The sequence below is a fragment of the Hypanus sabinus genome, chromosome 18 (assembly GCF_030144855.1).
Source record: "Hypanus sabinus isolate sHypSab1 chromosome 18, sHypSab1.hap1, whole genome shotgun sequence".
In the NCBI taxonomy this organism is placed as follows: domain Eukaryota; kingdom Metazoa; phylum Chordata; class Chondrichthyes; order Myliobatiformes; family Dasyatidae; genus Hypanus; species Hypanus sabinus.
This window is the reverse complement of record NC_082723.1, coordinates 52,476,936-52,499,655: the sequence shown is the minus strand read 5'-3', so window position 1 is coordinate 52,499,655 and position 22,720 is coordinate 52,476,936. Positions and strand designations below refer to the sequence as shown.

The 22,720-nt window shown below is 44.1% G+C and overlaps 1 protein-coding gene across 1 annotated transcript in view; it reads left to right on the top strand.

Annotated features, from left to right (window-relative positions):
• nsmfb (NMDA receptor synaptonuclear signaling and neuronal migration factor b) overlaps window positions 1-22,720 on the top strand; it is a 64,907-nt gene that overhangs the window by 4,179 nt on the left and 38,008 nt on the right. Inside the window, exons 3-4 of the mRNA XM_059994310.1 lie at window positions 11,465-11,896; window positions 15,799-15,874. Coding sequence (XP_059850293.1) covers window positions 11,465-11,896; window positions 15,799-15,874 — 508 coding nt within the window. The remainder of the gene's footprint in view (window positions 1-11,464; window positions 11,897-15,798; window positions 15,875-22,720) is intronic.

Sequence of the window (22,720 nt, the reverse complement as noted above, 5' to 3'; positions counted from 1 at the left end):
AAAGCTTGAGCATGTAGATAGTAAGAAAGAGGACGTGCTGGACCTTTTGGAAAGCATCAAGTTGGATAAGTCACCAGATGAGATGTACCTAGGCTACTGTGGGAGGCGAGGGAGGAGATTGCTGAGCCTCTGGCGATGATCTTTGAAACATCAATGGGGACGGCAGAGGTTCCGGAGGATTGGAGGACTGGAGCAGCTGCACAGGTTGACTCTGTGGTTAAGAAGGCATACAGTGTATTGGCCTTCATTAATCATGGAATTGAATTTAGGAGCCAAGAGGTAATGTTGCAGCTATATAGGACACTGCTGAGACCCACTTGGAGTACTGTGGTCAGTTCTGGTCGCCTCACTACAGGAAGGACGTAGAAGCCATAGAAAGGGTGCAGGCGAGATTTACAAGGACGTTGCCCGGATTGGGGAACATGCCTTAATAAAACAGGTTGAGTGATCTTGGCCTTTTCTCCTTGGAGGGAAGGAGGATGAGAGATGACTTGATAGAGGTGTATACGTTTATGATAGGCATTGATCGTGTGGATAGTCAGAGGTTTTTTCCCAGGGCTGAAATGGTTGCCACAAGAGGACACAAGTTTGAGGTGCTGGGAAATAGGTACAGAGGAGGTGTCAGGGTTAAGTTTTTTACTCAGAGAGTGGTGAGTGTGTGAAATGGGCTGCCAGCAACGGTGGTGGAGGCAGATACGATAGGGTCTTTTAAGGGACTTTTGGATAGGTACATGGAGCTTAGAAAAATAGAGGGCTATGGGGAAGCCTAGTTATATTTTTTTAAATTTTATTTTTATTTGGATAAGGTATTGGCAAGTATTAGAGAAACCTTTTTACATATAAGGTTGGGACGTGTTCGGCACAGCTTTGTGGGCTGAAGGGCCTGTACTGTGCTGTAGGTTTTCTATGTTTCTATGCTGTCTTTGTAACAGTTTTGTTTTATCAGTCAGGGTGATCTGCCCTGAGCTGAATTCCCAAACCTGGAGATCTGGTGGATCACTCAGTCTGGCCTCTACACTTTGACCAATTTGGCATGAGTGACACTATCAAAGCCAAAGGATAAGGACCTGACTCTAGCCAGCATAGACAATAGACAATAGGTGCAGAAGTAGACCATTCGGCCCCTCGAGTCTGCACTGCCATTCTGAGATCATGGCTGATCATTCACTATCAATACCCCGTCCCTGCTTTGTCCCCATATCCCTTGATTCCCCTATCCATCAGATATCTATCTAGCTCCTTCTTGAAAGCATCCAGAGAATTGGCCTCCACCATCTTTCGAGGCAGTGCATTCCACACCTCCACAACTCTCTGGGAGAAGAAGCTCTTCCTCAACTCTGTTTTAAATAACTGACCTCTTATTCTCAATCCATGCCCTCTGGTACTGGACTCTCCCAACATCTGGAACATATTTCCTGCCTCAATCCTATCAAATCCTTTAATTATCTTAAATGTTTCAATCAGATCCACTCTCAATCTCCTCAATTCCAGCGTGTACAAGCCCAATCTCTCTGCGTAAGACAGCCCTGCCATCCCAGGAATCAACCTAGTGAATCTACGCTGCACTTCCTCAATTGCCAGAATGCCCTTCCTTAAACCTGGAGACCAAAACTGTACACAATATTCCAGGTGTGGTCTCACCAGGGCCCTGTACAAATGCAAAAGGACATCCTTGCTCTTGTACTCAATTCCCCTTGTAATAAAGGCCAACATTCCATTTGCCCTCTTCACTGCCTGTTGCACTTGCCCATTCACCTTCATTGACTGGTGAACTAGGACTCCTAGGCCTCTTTGCATTTCTCCCTTACCTAACTCTACACCGTTCAGACAATACTCTGCCCTCTTGTTCCTGCTTCCAAAGTGGATAACTTCACATTTATTCACATTGAATGACATCTGCCAAGTATCTGCCCACTCACCCAGCCTATCCAAGTCTCCCTGTATTCTCTGGATCATTGAGACACACAGAACTCCAAAACACGACAAGTTTGTGGTCCTCTCAGAGGAAACCGGGTTTGAGCTGGTAAAAGTGTCAACTGAACCTGCATCTCTTATAGTTTTGGGCATTGAGTTCCATAGTTTAGGAGCGCAGTTTACAAAGAAATTGACGTGCCAATTTTCTTTTGAAATAAGAGATTGTTTAAATTTAAGATACTGACAGAAGAAGACCTGAGAGCTCAAACAGGATTATAAAAATGAAAGTGATTCTGTGATGTACTCTAGTCCCAGACCATTGAGAGTTTTAAAAACAAGAGAACATTAAAATCAACTCTAAAAGATACAGGAAGCCAGTGCAGAGTATTTAGGACAGAAGTGATATTCTCCCTCATCCTGGTTTGAGTTAAAAAGCAGTGTTCTGAATGAGTTGAAATTTATCAATAGATTGCTTTGGAAGGCCAGTGAAAAGTACATTGCAGTCATCTGGCCTATTTGATACAAAGGCGTGAATTAGTGCCCAGATTACTGCTGATAAGCGACAGTTGATAATGCTATCAACAGCATCTTCTTTACAGATGACTAAGAGCAGACTGATTGGATGGTAATTAACTGAATTTGAGTTCTGCTTTTGAAATAAAGAGCATGATAGTCTGATTTATAGACATGAAGTTCTTTTAAAAAAACACATCACAAAGGCTGCAGGAAAGAAAGGTGAGAAATGTAAATTGCTATCTGATGCAAAGAAAATGGATTTTATTAAAGGCAGTTGCAAGACAGGCAGAACAATGTTAACCCACTTTACCTTTTTATGCCTTATTCAGTCTGCTCTGATTTTGAACAGGACAAGTGTTTGAATGGTTTTAACACAAGGAAAGCATACTGCAGCATATCAGAAGCACCATGATCTAGCGATAAATGGAATTGATGCAAAGATAATAGACAGCAGCTCTGTTACAATCACATAGTCACACCCATTGTCACAATCTTACACCACGATGCAGCTAGTAAACTGCTGCCTTGTAGCTCCTGTGACCCTGGTTCCGTCACGGGCCACCCGCTACCATTGAGAATATCTACTCGGAATGTTGTCACAGGAAAGCAGCATCCATCATCAGGGACTTCCACCAACCAGGCCATGCTCTCTTCTCACTGTTGCCATCAGGAAAAAGGTACAGGACCCCCAGGACTCACACCACCAGGTTCAGGAATAGTTATCACCCCTCAACCATCAGGCTCCTGTACCAGAGGTGATAACTTCACTTTCCCCAACATTGAACTGCTCCCACAACCCAAGGACTCTTCATTTCATATTCTCGATATTTATTGCTTATTATGATTATGTTTCCATTCTTTTTTGTATTTGCACAATTTGTTTTTTTGCACACTGGTTGTCTGCCCTGTTGGTCTGGTCTTTCATTGATTCTGTTTAGGTTATTGGATTTATTGAGCCCACAAGAAACTGAATCTCAGGGTTGTATATAGTAACGTATATGTACTTTGATAATAAATTTTCTTTGAACTTACCTCAGTGCTGCATGCGTGGAGTTTGCACATTCTCTCTCGAACATCTGGGATTCTTCGGGTGCTCAGGTTTCTTCCCATGTTCCAAAACCAAATTAGTGAGCAGATTACTGGTAATGCTGTCAACAGTACCGTCTTTACTGATGACTAAGAGCAGACTGATTGGATGATAATTTGCTGAATCTGATTTGTCTTGTTAAAACAGGTGGGTTGGTTGGTTAATTAGCCCCTGTGAATTACCTCTTGGGTAGGTGAGTGGTAGGACCTAGCATTAGAAATGGGATTTGTGTTGGATTAATGTAGATGGATGTTTGATGGACTCTGTAGGCAAAGTATCCTGTTTCTGTAGCGTAAGACTGTGATTCATTGACACATAATTCCACACACCTACTGCTACACATCCATAATCAACTCTGATGTAATCCTGTGTAGCTATAATCTGACAGAAGCAACCCCACAACACAAAACTTTACATGCTTATTGACACATTAACAAATAACCTTTACCACTGAGAAGGACAAGGGAAGCTGGAGCATAGGAACAAACAAACGTAGATTCCTTTTCAAGCTGCATATGATCTTGACTTCGTTTTCCCGACCCAACAGCACTGCGGGAGTGCCTTCACCAGAAGGACAACAGTGATTCACGATGTAGCTCATCACCACAGTGACGAGTGGTATTAGGTTTGGGTAATTAATACTGGAACGGTATCTGTAACTGGAGAAACCCAGGAAATGCTGTGGGAGCTCAGCAGGTCAGGCAGCAACTATGGAGAGAAATGGACAGTTGATGTCTTGGGCCACGACCCTTCGTCAGTACTGAAGGAAAAGTGGGGGGGAGACAGCCAGCATTTTCTTTTCAGTTCTGGCATTTTATATTGACTGTCTCCCCTCTTTCTTTCCAGTCCTCCAGCATCTGCAGTAACTTGGGTCTCTGTCTGTAGCTGGCATCGAGATGCCCATCAATGCCTTTTGTGAGGAAATTTCTGTCCTTTCTGCTAGCTCTGTCCAATGTATTTCAATCTTGACCTCTGACTGTGTATACTATGGCCACGGGCTTTCATCATTTTCTCCCACACAGCAGGACTTACTTGCATTTGGAAAGTCGAGGACTAATTTGGAATAGTCAGCGTGGCTTTGTGTGTGGAAAACTGTGTCTGACAAATTTAGTTTTTTGAAGAGGAGACCAAGAGGATTGATGAGGTCAGGATGATAGCTGCTGTTGTAATAAAAATTAAAGATTAGCTTTATTTGTCACACGTACATCGAACCATCAAAACATACAGTGAAATGTATTGTTTGCATCAATGACCAACGCAGTCTGAGATAAGGTGGGGGCAGCCTGCATGAACTTTACATGATCCTTCACAAGGATCATGTAGCCTACAATGGTAGGCTAGTTCCTTTGCACGTCCCGTAGCACACTGGGCAGCATTTTTGCTGATTCCTTAGCATTCTTCTGTTTATTATGAGGCCAGGTTGCTAGCTCGACACTCAACCCAGCGTGGATGGGAAATGAGCAAGGAGTTGGCCAGATTTGAACCTGGGACCATTCGCCTCGAAGTCCGGTGCTGATGCCACTACACCACGGGTTGGCAATGCTAGGCCAGTCCAAACAACTATATCACACGTGATCCAGGGTGAGCTAGCCTACTGGATACAAAATTGGTTTGGTGGGACGAGTCAGAGGGTGGTAGTGGAGAGTTCTTTCTCAGACTGGAGATCAGCAAACTGTGCAGCAATATAAACTGATGCTGGACTGACCCCTGTGCTTTGTACATTTGCTCAGTACCATTCCTGTAGCTAGAGCCCTTTGGCTATTTTGTGTGCCTATGTCCACTTATCTTCAGCTAGATACATGACATATTGGAAAGCTAATGGTGTACTGAAGGGCATTGTATTATGATCTGCTGATGAAGATTAGTTTTATTTATCAATTGTTCATTGGAACATGAAGTGAAATGCATCGTTCGTGTCAAATCAAATGGGCGTGGATTGTGTTGGGCAGCCCACGGGTAGTGCCACATTTCCATCACTAATTCAGCATGTCGTTAGCTCACTAACCCTAAATTTTATATCCTTGGAACGTGGGAGAAAACCCACCCGGTTATGGAGGGATTATACAAACTCCCAACAGATTAAAAATGTAGCGGTTGGTAAATTCATTGGGCGTTGTAAATTTTCCCGTGATTGGGCTCGGATTAGGCTGGATTAAATCAGATGATTGCTGGCCGACGTGTCTGGAAGGGCCAGAAGGCTTATTCCGAGCTGTATTTTGATAAATAAATAAGCGGTGCGATCCAACCCCAGTCATAGAGTTGACGCTGTAATGGCGTTACACTAACCGCTTCCTACCCAACTCCCTTTTGAATGGCCCTTTATCATGATGTTAAGTGCAGGGCTGGAGGGAGTGATCACAACCCCCATATTAATACTCTAGTGATTGTGTCAGGGCCATGACCGGAGGAGCGATTTAAAGGTCCTTTTCTCAATGCAACAGTCTCAGTCGGCCAGCGATTAAACATAATTACAGTGAGCTAGCTAATTGCTGTTGTTAACCTGGCCCACATCCCGGTGCCTGCAGTCACTCCTGCTGCCTGTTCCCATTCAATCCAAGTCAAAATTGAGTCTCATCCACTTGTCCCAGCGGGTGTCAGTCACTCTTTGTGCCTTTTTGTTAAACTAGTTCTCTGTGTGTTTGTACCCGTCTGTGGATGGAAATCTGTCTGTGGTTGCAGGTATTGTGGGGGTGCTTTTATCAGCCGGCGTGGATGTGAGAATGACTGTTGTTCTGTGGATTTGCTTGTGTTCATGTTTGCAGCTGTAAGGAGATGTTTGAGTATGTACAGTCTCTGCCTCTGCAGAAGTGAGTTGTATGCATATATTTCTACATGGATACCTGTATATCTGGCATTTGGACATGAATGAACATTTGTTTGAGCAGGTGTCCGCATGTATTGTCACAGTGGCGTAGGGGCTAGCACAATGCTTTACAGTACAGGCAACCCAGGTTCAATTCCCGCTGCTGCCTGTAAGGAGTTTGTACGTTTTCCCATTTGGTTTCCACCGGGAGCTCCAGTTTCCTAGATCTAAAGATCTACTTGTTGGTAGGTTAATTGGTCATTGTAAATTAAGCTTGGATTAAATTGGGGGATTGCTGGGCGGCATGGCTCGAAGGGCCAAAAGGCCCGATTCTGCACTGTATCTCAGTAATAAAATCATGATATTTATATATGGTTACATCTTTGTGTATATATTAATAAAAATGTATACGTGTGTGAATATGCATGCATATTGCATGTATAATGTAAGTGCATATTTGAATGGGTTTGTCGTTGATAGATTATAGGCTTTTCCATATGTCTGAGTGCTTTCTTATTCAGCCATTTGTGCGTCTGTGCTTGTCTCGTTGGTCTCTGACCATGTGAAAGCTGTCCTTAAAGACCCTGACCTGCTAATCAAACTTCACAGAAAGATGGCCTTGCTTCGGAAGGACTGAGCCTTACTGATCCACGTCTGTTTGATTCACAATGTTTTGCAGTCACAGAAGTGAAGTTGTTAACAAACAAAACCAACGTCCAGCACGAGAGTACTCAAAAGCTAGGACTTGGACAGCCAGTGGTGAGAACCTCTGGCAGAGGAAGTGTTAATCTTATGACAAGTGTTTCTTTGAGCCCTTCTGCAGCCCAACATGTGTGAAGAGAGGAGTGTCAATGGTGTGCCTCTAATTCAAGTGGTATTTACACTGGTGTGTGCTTTATAGAGTCATGGGTTTGTACATTATAGAAACAGGCCCTTCAGCCCATCACATATATGCCCACCATGCTTATCTATAAAATCCCACAAGCCTTCCTTAATTCCATATCCCTCTATGCCTTGCTTATGCAGGTATACAGTATGTCAAGAAGCCTCTTAAACATTGTTACTGTTCCTGCCACCCCACCTCCTCAGGCAACTCATTCTAAATACAAATTATTTCTTTATGTGAAACACTTACACCTGAACTCTCCCTTAAACCTTCTCCCTCTCACCCTTGATTTTTAGATGACCCTACCATATCAGCTCTGTCATGGGTACTGGCAGCCATAGTAACCAGGACACCTTCAAGGAACGATGGCCAAAAAGGCACTATCCATCAAAAAGGACCCACGCCATGCCTCGTTCCCATGGCTACCATCAGGGAGGAGGTACAGAGACCTGAAGGCGCATACTCAATGATTCAGGATAGCCTCTTCCCCTCTGTAATCAAATTTCTGAATGGACGTCGAACCCATGAACACTGCCTCACAGCTTTTTTATTTCTATTACTGTAATTCACGCTTTTTTTCTATTATTATGTGTGCATTGTACTGCTGCCGCAAAGGCAGCGACCTTCATGGCATATGCCGGTGATATTAAACCTGATTCTGATGTTCAGCGTAAGCCCGAGGCAAGTGAGTGTGAAGAAGCATTTGAAGTTGGATAATTAAACAACGGTCTTGTAGTTAATGAAGAGTTTTTAGAATTATTTCTTATCTGCAGAAGTTCGGGCTGGTAGTTGTTCCATGCCTCAGACGACGCATTAACCACAGGAGCGATGCACTGTCATATGATTCCTGTCATCGGATCAATAGGATTAGAAGCAGGAAGAAGGCAATTTGGCCTCTGCACAGCCACTGAAAAGATCCAGATGCCACTATCACCGAATTCTATGAGCACTAAGGCTCACTGCTGCTTCAGTGCATTTCGCTCTAAGCATTTAGTGCGGTAGAAAAGGCAGCTGATTCCTGTCCCTGGTCGCTCTGCCATTGCCAAGCCAACAGAGACAGAACTACAACGGTAAATACTCAGTAGGTCAGTCAGTATCTCTGGACTCCCAGCTCGGAATCCCAAATCAGCAGTGTGAAAGAGAGAAGTTAATTTGGATAGCAGATAAGGTAGGGGAGTACAATGGGTGGAACCAAGCAAATTTCTCTGGTCCATTGACACAGGGTGATCTAATGTGGGACATTGAAGATGCAATTAAGCTTCCTTGCGTGTGGAATAGCTAGTGAGTGGTAAGTTATAGAGGAGACATAAGAGATGCTGAAAATCCAAAGCAACACATACAAAATGCTGGAGGAACTCAGCGGGTCAGGCAGCATCCGTGGAGAGGAATAAGCAGTCAACGTTTTGGGCTGAGACCCTTCTTAACAGAATTTTGAAGTTATTAGAGCAGTTGTCTCACTTACTGTGCTATCTGAGTGGCGTTTGTGTGACATTACGGGTTTCCTCTCTCATGCCAGTGGGTAGGTTATAACCCTGCAACCATGAGGCTCCTAAACCAGTATGGATAACTTCATTCCCACTAACCGACCTACAAACTCACTTCCAAGGACTCCTTATAATTCACGTTTTCAGTATTTTTTTCATTTGCGCAGTTTGTCTTCGGTTGTTTATCAGCCTTTGACTGCTCATGTATAGTTTTTCATGGTCTGTTGTATTTCTATTTCCCCTGTAAGTGCCTAGCAAGGAAATGAATCTTGAGGAGATGTGTGATAACACAAAGCATATCTTAATAATAAAATTACTTTGAACTGGTTCAGAATTGGTTACTGTAAAAATTTCTCTGTATGAAGGTGAGTGGTGGAATCTAGTGGGAGTTGATGGGAATGAGGGAGAAGAAAAATGGGAATATTTGTAGGATTGATGTAAATGTGTGGATGGTTTTTGGTGCAGACTCAGTGGGCTGAAGGGCCTGTTTTGTGTTGTTTCTTTCTGTTTCTATATCCACCAGAGCAAACTATGCAAAGAAAAAGGAAAAGCCGAACCAAAAGGATAACAGGCAACAACCATCCATACCCATGGTATAGGGCTTCCCAACTCTTCTTTTTATCCCATGGACCAATATTATTATGCGAGGGCTCTATGGGCCCCAGCTTGGGAAACTCTACTATAGAAAGTGAGAGAAACTGAGAATTGGGCAATTTATTTATTGTTACAACTGAACATAAGCCCTTCTGGCCTTCGAGCCACAGTGCCCAGGAATCCCAAGATTTAATCCTAGCCTAATTATGGGACAATTTACAATGACCAGTTAACTTACCAATCAGTACATCTTTGGACTGTGGGAGGAAACTAGAGCACCCGGAGGAAATCCATGCGGTCACAGGGAGAACGTAAAAACTCCTTACAGTGGGGTCACCTGGACTGTAAAGCATTGGACTAACCACTACACTACCGAGCCTTCACTAATTTAGTAGAGTCCTGCAGGCTGCGGTGAAGCCGGTGGGAAGGTGAGGTGTTGTTCCTGTACCAAGATGGGTGCTGGATAAATGAATGATCGGAAATGCACCGACAGAGATACCTTGATTTTCCACTCAGCCTTTAAACTGCAGTCTGTGGACAGCTGCAGTCACAAGTGTGTAGCATTGGCAATATACGATGAATGGGGACAGATGATCTGCATGAGTACGGGAGCCATTCTCCCAGTCACTCGCTCACTCCAGGGCCTGCTGTGAGTTACGTAATGTGGAATCTGATGCGGAACTGTTGTTGCCATTAACAATGGGAGCATTTGGCCCCGTGTGAGTGACAATGTAAGAACAGCCTGCATTCTGGGAGAGCTGACGTTTATGCCGTGAGTAACAGGTGCCTCCCTCTCAGCTGGGAACGCGGTCTGCAGTCAGCCAAGTGGTGGGTGTTCAAGTCCCTCAGCATCTGAACTCTGACCTGGGAATTGTTTTTATGTAAAAGCAGTGAAAATGCCGATCTGTCTAGAAGAGCAATTTGAAGAATTAAGATACTGCAAATCTAATTTGCTTTAAATCTGTATTGTAATCCCCTCTGTTGAAATAACGGATAAGCAGGTCTGGTTGGATCACTAATCCCTGGATGTATAATCTCCAGCTGTCATTGTCAGCTTCCTGATAGTTGCTTCTTTTCTCACACTACTCTGTGCAGACAGTAGATTCACGACTCAGACCCAGAAAGTACAGGCTCTGGAGCCGAGTGCCCTCTGCATCAATAATTACTTTGGACACTAGTGCAAACCAGTTCCTTTCCCCACTGATCCTACCTGGGCATCTCATCAGAGGATTTGGGCAGCCCTCCTGCTGCCACTCTGTAGGTGTTGGCAGGCTATTCCACCACTGGCCTCATCACATCCAACCTTGCCCCTGTCCTCAAATGTCCAGATTAGTCACTGAACAGTTATTGGGGTATTCCTGATGACGTGCCAGTTGAGGTTAATGGGCCACTGCAAATCTCCCCTTGCCAATTCAAGTACTTCGTTAAAGACGGTGCTAAATCCTACTGAGCAGAGGCATTACCAAATCAATGTGGTAACTGATAAGCTGTTCCTTAATGATGATCTCTGAGAGATAAACATTGGTGGAAATACTGAGGATACCTCTCCCTTTCTTCATCATGCTTTTGATTTCTTTGTTTTCCAAGGGCAAGGTTATAAATTGCAGGTCAACAGTGTGGGCCTGGCTCATCGCTCATGCTGAGGGCCACTACACATTCGAAGGATCAAATGGCCTCCTTTTTGGCTCACTGTTCTGTGACTCCATGTCCACCGGTTGGGATGGTCAGTACATTGATTTAAAGCCTCACCACTGACCATGCAGGACTCCTTTGGTATTGAAGAGAGTTCCTCCATGTTCCTGGAGCAAGGCTCGAACTCTCGGCCTTCTGCTTGGGAACATCTGTGCTGTCCACTGAATTGGCACAGGGAGATGGTCGTTTGGGGGAAAAAAGTGGTAGTTGTTAAGACATAGCACTTAAGGAGCAGAATTAGGTCATTTAATGTATCGAGTGTGTTCGACCATTTAATCATGGCTGATTTGTTTTCCCTCCTAATTCCATTCTCCTACTTTCTCCACAAACTTTTAATGCCCCGACTAATCAGGAACCTATCAACCTCTGTTTTAAGTATACCCATTGACTTGGCCTCGATATCCATCTGTGGCAATGAATTCCACAGAATTCTAATGAAATCGGTTCTATAGATGGAGGTATCAACTGCTTCTCTCCTCGCCTTTCAGATCATCTTGTGGTAGAGACATCAATCGGCCCAGAAGACTCCTCTCAGCTCCAGCCACCAGTGCAGAACAAACGCCGCCTGTCTGCCATCTCACAGAGCAGACTGGACCGCAGCTTCTCGGAAGAAGGGACAGAGAAGTCGACCGAGGCCCAGAAGCCCCGGGTGTACACCATCTCCGGTGAGAGCCAACTGATGGCAGAGAGGGAGAGCGAGGGCCCACGGCCCGGCAGGGTGGGGCAGCAGGCACCTCAAGGGCCCTGCAGCTCGGGCAGGAGCTGGTCCAGCAGCAAGCAGAGCTCCAGGGACTGTCCCGGCTGTGCAAAGGGCTCTGTGCCCACCCCGCAGACCTTCAGCCTGGAGCAGGCAGCGTCCCGTGAGCCTGCCCGAAATCGCAAGAAGCTGGAGCGGATGTACAGCGTGGACAGGGTGTCTGGTGAGTGGGGACGCCGGCCTGCGTGTGGCTGGTTGGCCATGGACATGGAATGTAGAACACAGGACAGCAGAGTGTAGAACATAGAACACAGGACAGTGCAGCACTGGTACAGGCCCTTCAGGATGCCAAATTAAACTAACCCCTTCTGCTGCACTTGATCCATATCCTTCCATTCTCTGCAAGCTCATGCACCTTTCTAAAGGCCACTTGAACACCACGACAGTATCTGCTTCCACCACCTTCGCTCTGTGTAATAAAAAAAAACACTTACTCTGTACATCTTTAACCTTTTCCCCTCTCAACCTAAAGCTCTCGAGAATTCGAGATTTCTACCCTGGAGAAAAAGATTTTGTCTGTCCACACTATCTATGCCTTTTGGAATTGTTTAAATTTCCAGTGGGTCTCCCCTCAGCCTCTGAAACTCCACAAACAACCCCGTTTTGTGCGGTGTAGTGAGAGGAAGGGAGTGCTGGGATAGGAGTCCAGGAGGGGATTGGTGGGCTGAGATGGGGTGTAAGATGGCAGGTCGTTGTGTCGGAGGAGAAGGGCAGACTTGCCTATCGAAAGAAAACTTCATTTCTTTTCCTACCACTGACATTGCTCAACCTGCAGGTTTTCTCTGCTGGATTGCCAATGTTGGTGGGTTAGATGTGGGATCATGGAACACGACTGCAACCTCAGTGACCTAGTTTAAATCTGATGGCCGGTGCAAGTGTCCTACCTTAAAGCAATTTCAATCCAAGTTTTTTTTTTAAATCCAAAAAGCACTAGAGCATTTATCAGTGCTTCTTCCTCTCTTGAGATAGCCTTGCTCTTCTTCACTGAAATCAGTGAATGTCCAGTCCCTTCTCATTTGGCTTTTGTTCCTGCCTCAGTCTCGTCTAGAGTCACCATCTGGCATAGTTAGTGAGTCTTCAGTAAGATACGGAATTGTACCCTAGACCTGGTGACCTCTCCCCTAGAGTCAGAAGACTATAAGACCATGGATGTAGGAGCAGATTTAGGCCATTTGGCCCATTGAGTCTGCTCCACCATTTCACCATGGCTATTCCATTTTTCCTCTCAGCCCCAATCTCCTGCCTTCTTCCTGTATCCCTTCATGCCCTGACTAATCAAAAATCTATCATACCTCTGCCTTAAATAAACCCAATAACTTGGCCTCCACAGCTGCCTGTGGCACTAGGGTTAGCATGAAACAGGTTCTTTGGCCCATTTAGTCCATGCTGACCAATATCCCCATCTAAGCTGTTCCATTTGCCAGCGTTTTGCCCATATCCCTCTTATCTCTCCTTCTCCATGTATCTGTGCAAATATCTTTTAGATGTTTCAGATATTACTTGCCTCAACCGTTTGCTCTGGTTCATTCCATCTACTAACCACTCCGGGTGAAAATGTTACTCTTCAGGTCCTTACTAAATCTCTGCCCTCTCACCTTGATCTGACGTCCTCTAGTTCTCGATTTACTTCATCCTGGGAAATCAGGACTAGAGGGCATTCACTCTGTCTATACACTCATAATAGACAATAGGTGCAGGAGTAGGCCATTCAGCCCTTTGAGCCAGCACCCTCATTCAAGGTGATCATGGCTGATCATCCACAATCAGTACCCCGTTCCTGCCTTCTCCTCATATCCCTTGTCTCCATTATCTTTAAGAGCTCTATCTAAACTCTTTCTTGAAAGCAACCAGAGAATTGGCCTCCACTGCCTTCTGAGGCAGAGCATTCCACAGATCCACAACTCTCCGGGGGAAAAAGTTTTTCCTCAACCCTGTTCGAAATGGCCTACCCTTTATTCTTAAACTGTGGCTGGTCCTGGACTCCCCCAACATCGGGAACATGTTTCCTGCCTCTAGTGTGTCCGATCCCTTAATAATCTTATATGTTTCAATCAAATCCCTTCTCATCCTTCTAAATGATACAATATGATACACCTCTTTAAGGTCACCCCTCATTCTCCTCTGCTCCAATAAAAAGATCCAACCCACTTAGCCTCTCTATATATCTCAGCCTGTTGAGCCCTGAAGAGGTACCTGTAAATCTCCTCTGCGTTCTTAGCAGCCTAATGTCATCTTTTTGGTCATGAGCCCGAGAGTCTGGGGAGGAGTCTCAAGCTGAGGTACTTGCTGCTGCAGAGAGACAATGATCAAGCCTCCTGTGTTGAAACAAGCTCAAAAGCAAATTACTGTTCTGATTTTCAAGGCAGGAGTCTTATTGAGAAATGATTTTCAGTTGGTTGCTAGGAGGCTGTACAGTCAGCGTGTATTTTGTAACAACATACTGTGTAGTGGGTTACTGTGTTTTTGCATGATTACAACAAGGCAGTTGTAAAATGACTCGGATGGGTGATGGCTTGCGGAGTTATCTGTCTTCTTCGCCTTCAGCATTCGCAAATGGATCTGACTATTACTCTCCGCAGGTATAATCAGTGGTTCCATTTAATATCGGAGAATGCATACAGCCTGAAATTCTTACTCTTCACAGACATCCACAAAACAGAAGAGAAATCCCAGAGAATGGATGACAGAAAATCGTAGAACCCCAAGGCAGATTTCCATCAGTTTCCACCTCTTTAAGCACGTCCTGAGTTGGCCATAATGGCACTGTTGTTCAGTCTGCCCACTTTTGATAAGTGCACTGTCCTGACATGGCTGGTTTTACAGCCTCGGTAACCCCGGTTCAATCCTGACCTTGGCTGCTGACTGTGTGGAGTCGGCCATGTTCTCCCCGTGACCGTGTGGGCTTTGCCTCCCGTATCACAGTGGTGTGCAGGTTGGTAGGTTAACCGGCCACTGTAAAATGCCCATGGTGACCGGGAGAACTTGGAGCAAATTTGTTGGAATGTGGGGGAGGATACTGTGGTTTGCTTTGGATTATTTTGAGTGATGTGGACTCAGTGAGATGTAGGGTCTGTTTCTGTGCTGTATTTGTCTATCAGCAGGGGGAATGGCATGCTGTTGCCTGTGCAGTTAAACTCCTATGTGATATGATGCTAGAAGTCTGATTTTAGCAAAGCGTCAGGTAGTCCTGCATAGAACTGTGAGATCCTGGTAAAAGACCATGTAGGATTTGAGGCAAAAGTCCTAAAGGTCCTGGGACAAAGTCTTCGGCCCTGGATGTAAGTCTCCCCGGGTAGATGTGCTGAACAGACACCGAGGTGATGTGCCAAATTCAGACTGCAGCGACTGTCTTGAATCTAGGATCCAGCAGTTTGGAGAGATCAGATCGTGCCTTCACCTCAGTGATGCTTAATCGAATCAAGCTCTGTGGAAATCAGCAGATAGCTCTGCTTATCAATGGGAGTGGGGAGTTATATGTAGGAACCGAACAGATGAGTGCTTGTCTAGCTCACATTCATGTTTGGACGCCTTTAGTCCTAAGGGCTGGCCAGTGAGGTTCTGGATCTGCTACTTTTTCCTACTTCTGCAGTGCTGGCTCCTTAACCCATGATGCAGAGTTTCATTTGAAGCTGGGTGATATTCTCTCCATTCTTGATATTCAATTGAAGATTGGATGCTGGAATCTGGAGCAGCAATGTAATTTCAGTGGATTGAGCAGCACTTTGGGAGGAAAGGGAGTTTCGACATTTTGGGTCAAATTCCTGCCTCAGTTCCTCGGGTCTAATTCAACCTGTAGCACTGACATTTCCTTCTTTCCACACTCCACACAGATACTGCTTGACCTCTCTCACCTCCCTTCCCCTCCCATGATTGGCTGATTGTTGGTCACTTGGACATCTCTGGGTCAATCTTCTCTCCCCATTTCTATCTATGGTCACAGTCAGTATCCAGTTAACAGACTCAGTGGTAGCTCACTGCTGTCTGTTTTAGTGCAAGCTCTACAGGATCACTTCCCTAATTGATCTTTCCATTGTTATTTCTGATCAAAGTCTGTTTTCTTTTCAGATGATGTTCCAATCCGGACTTGGTTTCCAAAGGAAAATCTTTTCAACTTTCAGACAGCCACCACCACAATGCAGGCGTGAGTATAGTAACACATTGCCTTTGCTTTCTGAAAGTTCATTATTAGGTAAGATCACTCAGGTGGTAAGGAAATTTTAAGTGTTGGAGATCATTGTAGGAAAGAAGACTATTACAGAGATTCAGAACTAATATTGAAAGACAGAAAAGATTTGACTGCTGATGACTTGCTGCTATTTCCTGTCTTTTCTATCATGATCTCATGTGAAAGACTGTGCAAAGACATGCAATTGTAAGGTGCTGAGTTTTGCTGATAAAGCAAGACCACAAACACGAGGAAATCTGCAGGACAAGAACCACTTTGCCTTTAAACTTGGGGTTACTTGGCAAAGTTTACTGGTGCAAGTAACCCCAGGTTTAAAGCCAGAACTGTTATTGTTTTCACAGCAAAACCCAACAATTGCCAGTCAGTGCACATTCTTTTATGGAAAGAAAGACGAGGGAAGTTACTTGGCAAACTTTTACTGGTGCACAACATTACAAGCAAATTTTGCTTTTAGTTTTGAGTCTGTGATCGCTGCAGTGTTAGAATTCCAATCTCACAGGTGATATGTTTAAGCTTAAACCCTACCAACTACCTTACATGAATGTAAGAATGCACATTTTGAAGAAAAGCACATGAAGATAAGTTATCAAAATCCGGGCAATATTCACTCTACCCACAAGACTGCTTAGGTGTATGGTGTCCTGCAGTGAAGATGCTACCTTCCATATTTCTCTAAATGAAGATGGTGACAAAATGTAAAGAATAATTAATTAACAATGAAGTGTTTTGGGATTTCAAGAACATATGAAAGGTAATATGTAAATAGGAATAAAAACAGGAAGTCATGTAAACATTCATCAGTTTCAGCAACATATATGGGAAGAAAGGCCAAGTTAACTTTGTCAGAGCCTCTTCTTACCAGTTTTTTTTTAAACTCTGTCTCTCCACATCTGCTGTATGTTTCTAGCATTTTCTACGATAATTTCAGATTGCCAATATCTGCAGTTATTGATTTTCAATGATTTATTTTGCTTTGGGTCCAGGTTTGGCTTTCATTGGGGCCCAGGTTGATTTATAACACTTCACGTTTGGGATTTGAGGAAATTTGACTTTAATTTGGCAGTGGCAGATTTGCTGCAGAAATGTGTGCAATTTCATGGCTACTTTCCAGATTGTGTCTGCAGGGGAAATAAGTGAATTAGTCTTAACTCAACTCGAGGAAGCCTGTTGCCATGTGAACAGTGGTCATCTATTACACTAGACAGTGACCACCTCCCACCCAGAGGGAAATTGATAAAGACCCATTCACACATATTTCAACCTGAAATATTAACTTCCTGCAGTTGCTACATGGCCTATGGAGTGTTTTTTCATCATTTTCTTCTAAATTTCAAATTTCAAGTGTAACACTTGCTTCACCAGCAGCTTAATATAGGGGATGATAACCCCCCCCTGCCCAGCCAAACTTAAGAAATCTCGTTTGTGTGGATACTGCGCGATGTGTCCCCTGTTACAAATCAGTACCCCGAAATAACAAACAGTGCACAATACGCAATTTAACAATTAAGCTTTATAACTCTTACTTTGACTGTATGGTTAGTAGGGAAACAAAATATAAAAGAAAAAGGGCGCCAATCTTATTTGTCTGTGCACAATCGTTGGAGCTCACTCAGTAGTCTGCCTTCCACCACTCGATATCTGAGCGTTGCCGACCTTTGGACCCCCCCCCCCCCACTCGGAGTCCACTCCATCTGGCGGCCTACCGAATCTCTCCATTCGCGTCTTCTCTCTTCATTCCTCTCTCGCCCTCTGGCAGAAGCCCGCGAAACCCACAGCTTCCAGTGTCACCAGACAGGGCAACAGAATCCTGATTGGCTAATACGCATCCTGTTATCTCCCTCCATAACCCAGACATTTGTGCTATAGAGAAACCATTACCTCAGCAGGTAACATTACAGAGAAGCCATTACATTAGCCTTAGCAGTGACACATTACAAAGAAGCCATTACACAAGCATTTGCATTCTGACTCAGTTTTCATATAAATGCAAATTATTTCTTTAAATATGTACCATTAGTAGAAAAGGCCAAAGATTCAGTCTGTTGAAAGCCTTACTTGGTTGGGTTCATTAAGATTTCTGTTGATGGTAATACATTAATTTTAGGGGAACTTCATAAGCTAAACTTTCCCTAGCCTGGAAGTTTCAAGGCATCTTGCTTTCAAATCTTAGTTTCCCCATTCATTATGTCAATAATGTGGTCAGGTTCAGACTTCAGACATAAGGGTCACTCATCAATTGTGTGCCATCAGGGAGCAATACAAATTCCCTTCCATCCAAATGAACATTGAATCACTTGAGCTACAACATCGCAGGTTGTGCCCTCATACATTCCCTCCATATCGGAAGTGTAGAAGTTGTCCTGGATGACAGTGAAACTTCCTTTTTCAAAGAGTGCAATGAAGACCTGGACAGAGACAAGTTATACAATATTACGAGAGAATGAATTATTGCCTCTGATGATACTTTTATACATTTGTTTGGGATCTGGGCTTTGCTGACAAGGCCAGTATTATCTGCTTTGGTTTGCTAGGCGTTTAAAAATCAACTGCACAGGGAGCAGCATTCACCTGGACCCTGAAGCACTGGTTCCTCCATGAACTCCTCTCTCACAGCTCTGTGGCTGTCTTCATCTTTCTCCCAAATTGTATGTGGGCTGTTGCAGGGACAGGGAGTGTATGTGTGTGTGAGACGGAGAAGGAGAGAAAGAAAAGAATATGCTAAGGAATATCCACGTGAGTGCCCACCACATTTTGGGTGTGCTTGTTAATATACATGTAGATGAATTTGGTCTCCAGTTGCTATTGGAGCAAGACCCCTCCCTCTGTCAAGTTCATATGGCGGCTGAAGATGAAGGGTGGCATTGTAACATAACAGCTAGTAGCATAACAGCACCTAAGACTGGAAGTTGGAGGTTCAATTCTGTAATTGAAAGGAGAATGTACAGGTTACCTCCAAATGCTCCAGTTTCCTCTCACAGTCCAAAGACATAGGACTAGTAAGTTATATTGTTTTATCAATTTTGCGATTTAATCAAGGGACAATTTACAATGACCAATTAACCTACTGACTGGTAGGTCTTTGGACCCTGGGAGGAACGTACTAACTCCTTATAGGCAGTGGCGGGAATTGAACCCTGGTCACTGGTACTGTAAAGCTCTGAGCTAACCACTATGCTACCATGCTGCCCCAGAGTGTGAGTGCATGAGGGAGAGAGTATCAGCAGGTTAAAGAAAGAAGGTGTGAAAAACGATTCTGCTAGGAAGTGTGAGCAAGAAATAATTCCTAAGAAGTGGGTCAGCAAGTGAGAGACTGAAGCACAGACTCAATGCATAGTTTGGGGAGAGAGAGTCAGTGCTTGTGAGAGAGAGAGAGAGAGAGAGAGAGAGTCAGCACATGGGGAGGGAGAGTGTCAATGCAAGAGGAAGAGAGGTGTATATGAAGGTGAAGGAGTCATAGTACGTCTGAACTGTGCATGATGCGGGCAGTGAGTTGGTGTAAGTGAGAAAGTGAAAGGTCTGCGTGGGGGAGTCAGAGTGTGGGGGGTAGAGGGTCAGTGTGAGTGAGGGAGGGAGAGTCGGTCTCTGAGAGAGAACTGGTTCCCCCTCCCCACCTTTACAAAGGTAGATCGTTCCTATGAGACCTTTCTTAAGCCGGAATGACGTAAAGCGAATAAATTTATATGGGAAAAATTTTTGTAGAAGCGAAAATGCTCTCTGTAATGCAAAAACAGGTTACTAATGTAGGTCTTTTGTAAAGGCGAAGTGGCATAAAGTGAATATTCATAAAGCGGGGGTCATCTGTGTATGTAACTGAGGGAGAATCAGTGTAATTGTGTGAGAGAGGGAGTGGGAGCCAATGTCTATGAAGGAGAGAGTCACTATGTGTGAGGGAGTCCATGAGAGTGAGTTACTCTGTGTGTGAGGGAGAGAGAGAAGCAGTCAGTGTATGTGAGAGAGTAGGCAGAGCTTGGCACTGATGGAGACGTAGTCTTGCAGTTTCTCCTCTTTGCCCCAAGCTACAACCACACATCAATAATGGTGACATTGTAGACGGTTACGATAATGTCCTGTGGAAATGGAAGAGATTGCATTGAAGGGATGGCCTGTTCCACTTTATATACAGTGCCGCTGATGGTGAAACCTGCTTGAAACGTATGCTGGTTGCTGTGCAATGATGTGGAAAAGCTCCCTCAAGCCCTATTTACATCAGTCATATTGGAAAATGACACAGTGACCTTCAAAAGCCATACATTACTAGCAAGTTAAGACACCTTTAATATAGCAAAATGCCCAAAGGTATTCTCAGAATTCTATTCATAAGGAAGTAAGTTAATTGACCAATTTCCCCTTAATATATAGGCGAGTGTTAGAATCGGAGGGGGGGGGGGAGTTGACGGAAATCTAGGGAGAACAAAAAGGGATTTAAGTCAGAGTAGTGCAGATTGGCGTTTGATGGTTTTAGTGCACTTGATGGGCCGATGGGTCAAATTTTGTCCTGTATGACTCTTGCACTCCGAATGGTGTTTGGATAACATTTGGTGGAAAGGAAAGGGAACCAAGAGATGTAGAGGGCATTTCTCGAGTAGGGATCAGGAAAGCTGATGGCAGACACCCGAGTGAGGGGTGAAGGAATGGGCGATGAGCAAGGGTACAGCATCAGAGGAACTCTGAACCTGAAGAAGGCCATGAGCCTGGAAGGATTTGAAAACGGGGATGGGAATTGTAAAGCAGAGGATATGGGGATTGGCAGCAGTGCAAGCTGCTGTGCTCAGGTGCAACCTGACAGACAATTATTATTCCCTTTTGGTCAAGCCACACAAACAGGAGTCGGCAGTGAACAAGCACGAGCTGCGTTTTACTGATGCGAGCATTTGTTCTCTTTTATCTGGCGTGTACTGTACATGAAAGGAAAATGCACCTGGATTTAGTAATGACAGAAACAGGCGGTACCAACAAGAGGTCTGAACATGGCTTTATAAGCATCCCACACCCTAAGTAGTATTCCACTAATCTGGAACTAATTGGGTGTCACATAACAATCAAGCTTTCTCTAAAACATTTCCATTATTCCTATCAGTGATTTTTTGTTAAACATGCAAAGTATGCCAGCATTTGAGAGCTAAGTTTGGTGTTTAATGAGATCACACTGAATATTGAGTAGCAGTAAGTTCAATCAGCTAACATGTTAAGTGAGTGCTCCCATTGGTAAATTTATAATTGAATGTAAATTTATTGCACCAGTGGTGGGTCATATAAAGTATAATAATTCCAGGGTTTCAACCAATAGTTTTCTTGATGATAATCCTCTTTAGGAATCAGCAGATCGAATAATGATTACACTTGCCTTAAATATGGAGCGCTTCCAGAGCTCGATATTGTCTCCTGTATTTCACATGTCTCAGTTCCCAAGGTGATGAGGTTCAATGTAATTGCTCATCAGCTTGCCTTTAGTAAGTGCAAATCCAGAGTGTGACTTCAAATGACCATGGCATGACTAAGCCATGAAAATGTATTCCAGTAGAAATACCGGGACTTAGTTTCAAACAAGGAACATCAAATGAGCGTAATTTCTTTTCACAAAATTGTGGAGGGAAACTTACTTGGAGTTGTAAAGATGTGGCAAATCACCTTCTAATATGTCAATACACGGAACTGGAATCGGGTTTAATATCAGTGGCATATATCGTGAAATTGTTATGCAGCAGCAATACAATGCAATATATAGTAAAAGAGAAAAAAACTGAATTACAGTTCTATGTATATTTAGTTACACACACACGCATATAATATAAAATAGTCAAATAAGTAGTGCAAAAATAAAAATAAAAAGTAGTGAGGTAACGTCCATTCAGAGATCAGATGGCAGAGGGGAAGAAGCCATTCCTGAATCGTTGAGTGTGTGCCTTTAGGCATCTGTACCTCCTTCCTGATGAGAAGAGAAGATGGCATGTCCTAATAGCGGCCCTTAATGACGGATGTCACTTGTTTGATGCATCGCTCCGTAAAAATGTACTAGATACTACAGAGGCCAGTGCCCATGATGGAGCTGATTAAGTTTACAACTCTCTGTAGCTTATTTCGTTCGATCCTGTGCAGTAGCCCCCTCCCCCCCACTCATACCCAGACGGTGATGCAGCCGGTTAGAACGCGCTCCAGGGTACATCTGTGGCAATTTGCCAGTGTAAAAGAGAAGCATAATAAAATAGCAAGAGCCAGATTTCCAAGCATTTCAGCTTGAGAGATCCATACGGGTTATCAATGGCTAACATGAGTCTCTGTCTATCCCTTAAACTTTCATCATATTCTTCAACATAAGAAAGAAGAGATTCTGCAGATGCTGGAAAGCTTGGTCAACACATAAAACACTGGAAAAACTCAGCAGAACAGACAGTATCATACAATTAGTGGCCACTTAATTGGGTACGTCCTGTACCTAATAAAGTGGCCACTGAGCGTACATTCCTAGTCTACTGCTGTTGTAGCCCATTCACTTCGGGGTTTGGCATGTTATGCATTCAGAGATCGTATTCTACACACCACTGCTGAAATGCGTGGTTATTTGAGTTACTGTCACCTTATTGTCAGCTTGAACCAGTCTGGTCATTCTCCTCTGACCCCTCATTAACAAGGTTTGTGCCCACACAACTGCTGCTCACTTGATATATTTTTTGTTTTTTGCACCATTCTCTGTAAACTCTGGAGTCTGCTGTGCGTGAAAATCCCAGGAGGTCAGCAGTTTCTGAGATACTCAAATTAACATCAACCAATCCACGGTCAATGTCACTCAACTCACATTTCGTC